The sequence below is a fragment of the Sinocyclocheilus anshuiensis genome, unplaced genomic scaffold, assembly GCF_001515605.1.
Source record: "Sinocyclocheilus anshuiensis isolate Anshui unplaced genomic scaffold, SAMN03320099.WGS_v1.1 scaffold508, whole genome shotgun sequence".
NCBI classification, from domain to species: Eukaryota; Metazoa; Chordata; class Actinopteri; order Cypriniformes; family Cyprinidae; genus Sinocyclocheilus; species Sinocyclocheilus anshuiensis.
Window position 1 is genome coordinate 1,432,576 of NW_015555744.1, and position 12,227 is coordinate 1,444,802.

At 36.9% G+C, this 12,227-nt stretch overlaps 1 protein-coding gene across 3 annotated transcripts in view; it reads left to right on the plus strand.

The window, feature by feature from the left end:
- The window catches only part of LOC107673416 (netrin receptor UNC5D-like), a 126,308-nt gene that overhangs the window by 111,559 nt on the left and 2,522 nt on the right, over positions 1-12,227 (plus strand). For all 3 annotated transcript variants that reach the window (XM_016467000.1, XM_016467001.1, XM_016467002.1), the window contains exons 12-15: positions 2,163-2,334; positions 4,641-4,868; positions 6,461-6,610; positions 11,467-11,631. In XM_016467000.1, the coding sequence (XP_016322486.1) occupies positions 2,163-2,334; positions 4,641-4,868; positions 6,461-6,610; positions 11,467-11,631 (715 nt within the window). The remainder of the gene's footprint in view (positions 1-2,162; positions 2,335-4,640; positions 4,869-6,460; positions 6,611-11,466; positions 11,632-12,227) is intronic.

The window sequence follows — 12,227 nt, forward strand, 5'->3', positions numbered from 1 at the left end:
ATATTATTTGAATTATGTAAAGACAACAAACCTTTCGCTTGAGTGGTTGTGTTTTTTGCTTGTTCAAATACACCCTGGAAATTAAAAGATAATTGAAGGACAATGTTTTTGCCTCAAGGATGTCAGTGTCAAACACGTACAGTTGAGGTGTTTCAGACATTCATCATGCATTGTCCTTCACACAGCCTCTTTTAGTTAAACCTGAATGAGATTTGAATCACATTGAAGTTCTTACAGGCCTGACATGCCTGAATAGTAATTAGATGTAAATAGAAGAACACTTGAAGAGAGTTTGGAAGAGGACAGACTGATTGGCTGTAAAGAGTGTTTTAGTCCTTATTCCCTCTTCAGCAAAGCTGAATTAATATAAATTCAGATAAACTGTAAAAGCTTATGGCGTCCTTTGGGCATACTGCAAAAGTCCTTAAAGCAAGTTCTGCTGCTGTGGTGCTCTTAGATTTTCAGTTTGGAGTGAATTTTGTATTACAAAGTGGTTAGTTGGAAAGACAAAAAGAGCAAAGCTTTGGATATGCATGGCACTTTTGGTGCTTTATTTAAAGTGTGAGAAGCACTTTTTTAGCTTTTGTATTTTATTAGATAAGTTTGACAAACTATTTACCTAACAGAATTATTTATTAATATTATCTAACTCAGTGTTGGCTAAATAATAATAATTATAATAATAATTCATGCATTTAGCAGACGCTTTTATCCAAAGCGACTTACAGTGCATTCAGGCTATACATTTTTACCAGTATGATATACAAATATAAATATACAACTGTTGTTCACAGCCCTGCTTTTAAAATCAGCTTTAATTGGCTCAGTTTTTTCTATTAAATGTTGATGTCTATCCAATGTTTATTGCTAGAAAATAAATTGAAAGGGCCACATTATGTATATATGCATTTCCATGTTGTACAGACTATGCAGTGTTGACAACCGAAAGGCTTCCCCTTCCTTTCTGTTTCCTTTTTTTACCTTTAAATTTGCATGAAAGGCCAAAGCCTTCATTAGCTCTTTCTCATTAATGCATTTTATTTTGTGGTTTACCACCACAAGGAAAAGATGGAAGGTAGAGATAATGGCCAGAAGATCATAAGCAATGACTAATGAATATGCAAGAGATGCTAAACGACTCCAGTGCCCTCAGAGAATCAGTAGCTTCCCCTAAATCAAGGTTCTCGAAGTCGTGTTTGTAATGATTCTGTAGACTGCAGACGTGACAGTTTTCATCATTGTATTATTTATGCAGTATAACAAGAGTTGCGAGCACATTTTTCTGTCAGTGTATTTTTATTGTGTTTTGTTTTCATTTTTATTTGATTTAGCTAAATGTCTTGACTATTTTAATTATTGGCCAAAGGGGTCTAGTGTATAGCTCAAACAGTCAAGTGTAACGCTAATGATATCAATGTTTGATTCCCAAGAATGGCATGCACTGATAACTTTGAATGCAGTGTAACCTGCTTTGAGTAAGGGCATCTGCCAAATGCATACATTTGTTTGTTTGATTATTTATTTATTTATTTATTCACACTACCACTCAAAATGTTTCTGAAAGGAGTATCTAACCAAGGCTGCATTTATTTAATCAAAAATAGTGAAAACAATTAAATTGTGAAAATGTATTACAATTTAAAATGTCTTTACAATTTAAAAATCTTTCTTTAAATAATAATAAATAATATATATATTTAAAATGTTATTTATTCTTGTGATGGCAAAGCTAAATTTTCAACAGCCTTTACACTCCAGTCACAGTGCCATGATCCTTTAGAAATCATTCTCATATGCTGGTTTTATGCTCAAGAAACATTTTTTTTATTATAATCTTTGTTGAAGACGGATTTGCTGCTTAATATATTTTTGTGAAAACAGTTTTTAAAGATTTTTTGAGTAGTAGAAAATTTAAAAGAACAACATTTATTTGAAATAGTAATAGAAGAAATATTGTGTAACATAATTGTACATACTGTCACATGCATCAATTTTAATGTATCCTTGCTAATAAAATAAAAGTAGTAATTTCTTTAAAAAAAAACACCTACTGACCCTGAGTATATTTTATTTATGTCAAAATAAATAATGGTGTGGTTTCTCTGGCAATTATCAATGATATATTAATATTTATCTTTTTGGTTTTTCATTTTGTCTGCTAGTGCCCAATCAGAGGAAAGGTGTGAGATTCTGTTAGGGCCAGAGATCACGTATGGACCTCCGGGGCTAAACCTGTCCTATCCTGTTGCCATGACGATAGCTCATTGTGCTGAAGTCAGCGCTGAAAACTGGAACATTAAACTCAAGAGACAAACCAAGGACAACAAGTGGGAGGTAGGAACAAAGACATGACTTCTGTGTTTTTTACAGCAAAATCATTTCAAATTCTTTTCTGTGTGACTCATAAGTATGCCAGATTGAAAACATTCTCAATTATTAGTGATGGGCCAATATAGTACAATGCACTGGCAACCTTTGTCAACATAACATTTAAAAAAATGATTTAACACTTTACTCAGTTAAATACATACCGTCAGCCCCTGATGATTAAACGTTTATGTTGCCATTTAGATATATTTCTGAAGTCATTTGATACAGTTAACCTGGCAACATGTGCCATTAACCAATTATGAGTGAAATTAATTTGAACCACATCCTGTAAAAGCACATGGCAGCCTTTGAGGCTGTGCGTGTTTTAAAAATGTGTTGATTAGGCGATTGTGCACTCTTGACAAGAGATCCAGGGACAGCAGTTCCTCAGAGGAGGCTACGGCAGTGAGGTGCTCAAGGAAAAAACAATTACAGCCTGTAATAGCTGGGAAGACACACAGTTCATGGCAGTCAAACAGCAGGAGCATTGGGACAAGGCGCCCCATCAGACCCAGGATATATCAATCTGGTTGTGCTAGAGGACCACCTGAAATAAGAGCTGACACGAGGCAATCAGGACAGGAGTCATGGATGGGACCTCCCTCCTGACCCTACTACAATCACTCTCATTTGTCCTAGTCCCATGTGTTTTACTCTGGCGTCAGCCTCTGAAAACTTAAAACTGTCATCACGGCTTGAAAGTTGATGTATTAATGATAGCTTACCATAGAGGTACAACGTTTGTTTATTGTGAGCCGCTAGCGTTATTGAAGGCGATTAGATAATAACCTTCTTTTTGTGTCGGACCACCAGCCTGAGCCATTATTTAGATGAATTTCAGATTGTTCCAAAGCACGGTACTTATCCTTGAGATTACAACCAGCAGTCCTCACGAAAATGCATTTGCTGACAGTTTTTCCCTGGCTTTTAACAGTTTTATTTGAACCAGTGACAGCTCCAGTGTTGGTGATGACTGAAGTAATTACATAAAAACTGCTGGTTAAATCACAGACTTGTCAAAGAAAGACTGCAGTAGTACGAATTTCTATCCCTTCCACATGCGCCACATACTTTTTCAGTTTACAAAGAGTGTTTTTTCTGAGGAGGTCATTCTGTTTGATATTTATGTTGCTTTGAAGAGCTGCAGTCACATAATAAATGGTCGTCTGTCAGAAAAATGAAAAGAACCTGTATTGTATGAATGTCTGTGCTTGACTTGATGTTAGCCTAACCTTGTCAAAGAAATACAGAGGTGACCTCGCTGATACGTGATTTGTGAGTGATTCTAACTCAATGTGGCAGACTGAATTGAGCTTTTTCCACTGATCACTGGCAAAAATATGGGCTGAGCTAAGATTATTTCACACGCTGAGGTGAAAAAAAAAATCTTGCAGTAGCTGCAAGTCAGTCTGTATGAAGATGGTTTCTTTGAAGGCTTCCATTCCAATGAGAAACCTCTTAGAATTTAAAGTTACATACAGTATATGAGATTTTTTTGCAGGGAGTACCATTTCACTTTGAACTTTTCATAGCACTGGGCACCAAAACAAATTCACTGCATCCTACATCTTGGTGAAATTATCATAAAAAAAATCATATGTACCATTACATATCATAGTCTCATTTCCTGTTAGAATTAGACTTTGAAGACAACTCTTTGACACGCGCTGCTTCTGAGAATCATGTTAGCTGATAAAGAACTGACAAGGTTAATTAACTTTAATTGCTAATGTTTCCTACGGTTTTATTGTGACAGAACGAAAATGCTGCTCAGTAAAAGGGATAGTTCACCAGGATGATTTTCCCCTTTATGGAACAAAAAAGGGTATATTTTAAATAATGTACTAGTGGCTCTTCTCCATGGAATTACGATAAGCTTCAAGCTTCAAAGCGGGCATAAAATCTCCTTAAAGGGATATTTCACCCAGAAATGAAAATTCTATCATCATTTACTGATCCTCAAGTTACTTAAAATCTTTTTGTCTTGTGTTTGAAGAAAGTTACCATTGACTTGCATTGTATGGACCCAAAAAAAAAAAATCTGTGATATTTCTCATAATTATGCAGGTTATAATGCATGATGGTGGGAAGAATGAAAAAAAATTATTTTGATATTTAATTATAACTTAACTTATAACTTGTTCCTTTAAAGTTCATACATCTTCTGAACTATATATTTCATACAATGAATACAAGCATTCATTAGAAAGTTAAAAAAAGTTGAAAGAGTCACGTTACCATGATTTGATCATCTCTTTCTTGGTTCACAGGAAATTATGTCAGTTGACGATGAATCAACCTCCTGCTATTGCCTGATGGACTCGCATAGCTGTCACTTGTTGCTGGATCAGCCGGGCTGTTATGTACTAGTGGGGGAACCCATCACCGATGCTGCCATAAAGAGACTAAGGATTGCTGTGTTCGGCAGTATGGAGGCCTCCTCCATGGACTACAGCTTGCGAGTGCACTGTGTAGACGACACACCGCATGCCTTTCAGGTGACAGCAGGACAGTGAACGTGGCCGTAATCACATTACTCAAATAGAGTGCAACAATCAGGTTCTGAAAGTAAAAATCCCCTTCATTTCCATAGGGGAACTGATTTTTAACCATAACTTACTGAGCTACAAGGTAGTCAGTGATGTAGGCTTTTGTTAGGCCACATTTGTTAAACATATTTAATTGTATTTATTATTAATCATGTTATCAACTGATTTCTTAGTGAAAAACCACTTTAATCCATGATTCTAGTTTTATATTGTGCTCCGTTGTTTTTAATATGGATGTCATTGACAGTGCTTCTTGGGATTGTAGTTCACCCAAAAATACAAATTTGATGAGAATACTCATCCTCAGCCATCCAAGATCATTTAAAATACTTTTCAAATACTTTTTTGCCTCAAATCAAAGTTTCTAAGCTGTGGTTCACCTTGTAGCTGGGTGGTTTGGTTCATGGCTTATAACTCTTGAAGACTTTCAAAAAAAAATCCCTATAGGGAAAACTAGGCTGCTGTAAGAACTTCCTATACACTTAAAAATAAAGGTGCTTCACGATGCCATAGAAGAACCTTTTTGTCTAAATGGTTCCATAAAGAACCTTTAACATCTGAAGAACCTTTCTGTTTCACAAAAGGTTCTTTGTGGCGAAATAAGGTTCTTCAGATTACAAAAACGCAAGAAAGAGATGGTTCTTTAAAGAACCATTCAGACCTTTGACTGAATGGTTCTTTGTGGAACCAAAAATGGTTCTTCTATGGCATCGCTTGAAGAACCTTTCGAAGCACCTTTATTTTTAAGAGTGTATTTAAATATTTTATTGTAAATTTGTGGTGTATCACAAGAAGATCATAGTAATGCTAGACTGCATTTGCAGTAGGGTCCAAAAGTCTGAGACCACTGGTGAAAGAGTGGGTTTAGAATTATGGTTTAATTGTGTGATCAGAATGTCTGCTTTGGTCAGTTCTATTTTCAAACACAAAGTCAATTACAGTTGTCTTGCATGAGTGCTCAGATTCCTGTGTGCTCATACACGCACACACACACACACACACACACACACACACACACACACACACACACATAAAGAACACACTCATCTTTGCAATGCAGTGAAAGACAAAGCAGTTTTGACAGATGAACACTGCCTCACTTGAAATCAAAGAAGCCAGTAATCAATTTAAATTAAATTTTCTTTTCAAAGCTTTAACCAGCACTTTGTTTGAAAGCTCTTTTTTATATTTCTGAATGTTTATTAGCTGTAGAGCTTTTGTTCCTTCCAAAAACTGTACCTTTTTTTAGCTACTCAAAATCAAGTTCAGATAATATTTCTTATATTGAATTTGAACTATAATGGATTGACAAGATGTTACACTTTAAATTGGCTTTAGTGTTTTAGCCTTTTTAGCCATTGCAGTAATTTCTCTTCTGAACTGGTTAAACATTCAGCACCTCCTAAGCAAAGTAGCTGCAATACCGTGCTGTTATGGTTGTCTAGTCTGTCCACATTTTCTTTTTATACCACTTTCTGCCCTTCCCTATGTTTTTTCCCAGTGTTCTCACTCTGTTTTTCCTGTACTTCCATTTTTTACAGAGAGTGGTTACTGCTGAAACCAGTAGAGGAGGTCAGCTTCTTGAGGAGCCCAAGATGCTGTTCTTCAAAGGAAACTGCCTCAGTCTGCAGGTGTCCATCCAGGATATCCCTCAGTTTCTGTGGAGCATCAAACCATTCACAACCTGTCAGGTAACATGCTAAAATTGGTAACCTACTCTGGCCAGTACTGTAATGTACACAACTGTGTTGTAGACATCCAAGGTAAAGCTAGTCTACACTAAAAAAAAAATGCTGGATTAAAAAACGACCCCTGCCGGGCTATTTGGCAACCCAGTGCTGGGTAAAAAATGGACAGAACACATGCTGGGTTATTTTGACCCAGCTCGTTGGGTTTTATACACATTTTCAGGGTTGTATTTGAACAGTGCTGGGTTAAACAACCTGATGCTGAAGGTTAATCATTTCAAATAATATTAATGTAATCTGTTCTCTGTTATGGACAGGGACAGTTTATACATTTCAATATGTCAAACAAATAGCATACTAGATCAACATCAGCCTTGGTTGCACCATTTGTTTGGCAGGAAGTGAAGCTTACATATGGTGGCTCTTCGTAGGGCTGGGTGATTTGACCTAAAATCAAAACCTCGATTAATTGAACACTTTACCTCAATTTCGATTATTTAATGATTTTTTTTTTTTTTTTTAAGTATTTTATTATTTTTTTACCCTCATAGTTCATTAAAGTGTTGTAGTGTAAAAATACTTCACTATTAAATGTGGGATATTTTTTTTTCTAATGAAAGAGTGCATTTCTTTTCTTTGTGATTTTAAAATAATTGAAGGAAACAAACTAGTTATGGTTATTTGTTGAATATTTCGAACAATTGAAATCAAAGCTTGCTTGAAATGAAGACATCTTGTGAAAAATGTGACATTTCAGTTTTATTGTAAAAAGCAAGTTTCCTAAAAAAAAATAGAAAATAACTTTCATTTTTTGCAAACAAAATAAATGAATATTGCCATGTCAAAAGTAGAAAATAACCAGCATCTCTTGCAAACAAAATACATTTAAAATATTGCCATGTGAAAAATAGAAAATAACTTGTATCTCTTGTAAATTAATATTATTTTAAATAATGCAATGTGAAAAGTAGAAAATAATAACTTGCATCTCCTGTAACCAAATGTTTTAAAGGTGACATATCATGAAAATCTGACTTTTCCAGGTTTTAAGTGCTATAATGAGGTCCCCGGTGCATCTACCAACCAAGGAAACGTGAAAAAGATTAAGCCAGTAACTTTGTTTAGGTAAGCCTTTTTCTGCAAGCGTCTGAAAAAATGAGAGCGTCTGATTTCGCTCCCTTGGTGACGTGACAAAGGGATCTCATTATAATATTACCGGCCCTTAATCTGCACGTTTCCACCCACGGCGCCGTCATTTTGATTTTGCAAGCGACAACGTGTAATGCCAATGGCGAAAGTTTGAGCAGAACATGCTAACTGTTCTGTCTTTGGCTGCACAGACGAGCACAGAACACTATTTAGAGTCCCAGCCTCAGAGGAGACGAGAGCAGTGGATTTATTGATTTATTTACTGTATATTGCTGCTGCCACACAGATCTAAAATAAACATGTGATTTATTTCCCAGCTGTTTACCTTCACAGACATAACCGACTGTTTTTGTAACTCGTGTGTGTTTTTAACGTAAACTTGTGTGTGAATGAGAACTTAATTTAGTACTCACATGCTGTCTGGTGGCCGCTTTCTGTACGTGTGGTTCGGATGTGTGCGCTCAGAAAACCGTATATCAGAAGTTTAAACTCATTTGGTTTAAAACGCATGATTTCAGCGCGATAAACATGATAATCAGAACCAAAACAGATGTTTTTAGCTGGTCCGAGCTGTAATGGCGCAGCTCTATTCTGGAAAAGGGGGCGGGGAGCAGCAGCAGCTCATTTGCATTTAAAGAGACAGGCCCGAAAAACAGCGTGTTTCTGCTTCCACTCAAAATGAGCATTTTCAAAATGACATAATAAATGATCTGTGGAGTATTTTGAGCTGAAACTTCACAGACACATTCTGGGGACACCAGAGACTTATATTACATATTATAAAAAGGGGCATAATATGTCTCCTTTAAATCTTGAATGTATGCAAATAGAACACTGCTGATTAAGAGAAAAAGCATGACACCATCTCATTGATCTTGTCCTATCACTCTATATGTGTATTTACTCTAGGTTCTTACTGGCTGTTCACATAGTCTTTGTGTCTAAAACCGTGAGACGCAGCGCCCAGGAATGGTTTTAAAAAAGCACAGCGCAGAATGCCTACTCCGTTGTGTTATGTCAACCTGCTACTGTAAACAAAAGCTCGCAACGCTTGCCGTGCCTCTGGGGTCTTCTGATTGGTCCACTGTTTAGGAACTGACATTGATGAGCGGCGCTGCGTCTAAAAGTTTAAATTCTTTTAACGCGCCACTTACGTGCGAGACACTGCAAAACACGCAAGCGCAACGGTCATACGCGTCCGTATAGCGCTGATGCGGTAGTATGTTTTTAAGGGGAAAGTATTAATAGGATTAAAAAAACGAAATAACAGACATTATGTCGGTTACAGGTTCTGAATTTCGGTTTCGATTTCTTTTCGATAAATCGTCCAGCCCTAGCTCTGCGTAGATCCAGTGTATGCTGCATTTGTAGAAGCCTGCAGACATTAGCTGCAATGCAAATATAAACAAAAAGGTATAATGTGAGACTAAATGCATTTTCCTGTTTCTATGTAATATAAATCATAATTTCATTTAAGAAGATTCCTCACAAAATTTGCCTGGTTTTGACCAGTTTGGCTACCCAACACTGGGTTACACAGCAACTGAGTTAACTAAAAACTATCCAGCACTTGGGTAAAAACAATAAAATAACCCAATGAAATGACCCGAATGGCTGTACCCAGCATTTGGGTTAAGGAAAAAACTAACCCAGAACTTTTGTAGAGTACACATAATATGAGGTAATTTTATGCGATCAAGATTATTGTTCTGTTTTTCCAGTCATTTAGTAAGATATTAAAGCTTGTTTTTAGAGAACATAAATTCAATTAAATATTTCTATTTTTAAGCATTAAACTGCCATCTTGATGTTAGATGTATTTACTGGCTAATTGTTTTTTATTCATTTTATTATTTAATAAAAACAATTAGCAAGTGAGGCAAGAAAAAATAAACTATTCTCTGAAAACAAGTCTTAATATTTTATGCAATTTTGCTTCAATTTTGCAAAGTAATTGTGTCATGTTTTAACATCTTATAAAATTTGTAATGCAAAACAAGACAAAAATACAATGTTTTAATACGATTTCCTGACAATTCTGTGCTTTTATGATAAGAGCAAAAAGTCCAAAATGTAAATAAAAAAATCTAGTCTGCATGTGTGAATCTCTTATATGAAGCATAGAGTAATAGTTTTAGTTTTCATTCATACAGCACTACAAGTTTCAACTCTGAAGACCGACACTCATGCAGATACAGAGTAACAAGTGTTTGGTTCTAGGTTCTGGCATTTCATCAGTTCAGAGGTGCTTCTGCCTCCTGGAACATGCTTTAAGTATGCCTACTCGAGGGAGAAATTAATCCCGGCATTAAAGGGTTAGTTCGCCCAAAAATGAAAATTAGCTTGTGTTTTACTTACCCTCGAAGCATCCTAGGTGTATATGACTTTCTTCTTTCAGACGAATCCAGTCGGAGTTATATTAAAAATTGTCCTGGCTATTCCAAGCTCTATCATTGCAGTCAGCGGGTGTTGCAGTTGAACAGTCCACAAGTCGTCAAATAAAGCTAGCGCATTCATAATAAAACGTGCCACAGACGGCTCCGGGGGATGAATAAAGGCCCCCTGTAGCGAATCCATGAGTTTTTGTAAGAAAAATATCCATATTTCAAACGTAATAAACACTTTTCTCTCACTTCCGCTGACTGTCATACACTGAAGCAGTTCCGGCGGATGACGTAAGATGCGCGACGTTGCGTGATTAGTGACGAATGCGGAGAGAGAACAAAACAAAACGCCGGTCACGAATTAGAAGTACAAACCGAAGATTTGCAAAGAAAAATGTCTTTATATGTATTCGATATAAACCAAGAGGAGACTGGTTTTCCTTTGCTAAAGTAAGGAAACTTTGCTTCCTTTGCTCCTATTAAACAAACTCGCGAGACTAGCATATCTCAAAGGCACGCACGCTGCGCATACGTCATACGCCTTCCGCTGGAACGGATCCGCGTATGACAGATAACAGAAGTGAGAGAAAAGTGTTTATTATGTTTGAAATATGGATATTTTTCTAACAAAAACACATGGATTCGCTACAGGGGGCCTTTATTCATCCCCCGGAGCCGTCTGCGGCACGTTTTATTATGAATGCGCAAGCTTTATTTGACGACTTGTGGACTGTTCAAATGCAACACCCGCTAATTGCAATGATAGAGCTTGGAATAGCCAGGACAATTTTTAATATAACTCAGACTGGATTCGTCTGAAAGAAGAAAGTCATATACACCTAGGATGCTTCGAGGGTAAGTAAAACACAAGCTAATTTTCATTTTTGGATGAACTAACCCTTTACGGCATCTGCTGTCCCATCAAGCATCTCTTCTGCTCAGGGTTCCTATTATTGTTGACATGGAGCATCTCGCAGGTCATTTCAATATGCAGGGCTGGAGAAACAGTACGGGAGAGGTCAAGGACACTCCCTGCAGATGTGCTGCTTCACAGAAATTAATTATACATCAAAGGCAATTGCTTTCCCTTATGCTGCCCTGCTCCCAGATACGGTGTGTTGTACATAACCCAGCACTGACCCCTATCATCGGAATTAACAGGGATTAGAGTTGGTGTCTCTTTTGTACTGATGGTCTCAAAGACAAGTCTCTTAACACGCATGCTTCCACATTTTTCATGGATCAGGCACTTTCCCTGACTCAGCTCTCTGATCTCTCTCTCTCTCTCTTCTTCTCTTTATTTCTGGTGTCCTCATCCCGCTGCAGGAATTCTCCTTCACCCAAGTGTGGTATAGTAACCAGCAGCCTGTGCACTGTGCCTTCTCACTGCAGAGACATAGCACCTCAACCACCCAGCTCTCCTGCAAGATCAGTGTGCGGCAGGTCAAAGGTCACGAGCAGATCCTGCAGGTCTACACCTCAGTGGGAGAGGTCAGATTGATAATATCACTGGGTTTAATAACATCTCTGTCTGTCTGTGTCTCAGCCTCATGTTTATTTTTTTCTGTGGAACGAAAAAATAATTTTAAAGAGTCTTGATATCTTACAAACAAGGACAGTTTTTAGTGAGAGGCTGTCAATCTCTAAAAAGGAGCACCATGAACAAATTATTTAATGATTTCAGTGCAGCTCTCATATCAAATATGCTGCTATTGATATCTAGCCTGTACCATACACTCTTAAAAATAAAGGTTCTTCATTGGCATCTATGGTTCCTTGAGGAACTTTTAACATCCATGGAAACGTTCGATTGTGCAGAAGGTTCTTACAGTGGAAAAAGTTTCTTTAGTTTATTGAAATGTTCTTCATGCCAAGAACTGCTCACTGAAAAGTTCTTTGGGGAGCAAGAATAGTTCTTCTATGGCATCAGTGCTTGAGAAGGTGCCTATTTGGATTCCGAATCACAGTATAGAGTTAAAGAGTAATGTGAATAATGACTTAAAATTCAGATCATATTCACTCAGAGCTTGAAATATAGTGCATGTGTTGTGCGGACTATTTTTGTAGTGTTCTATGGTGCTTTTTAT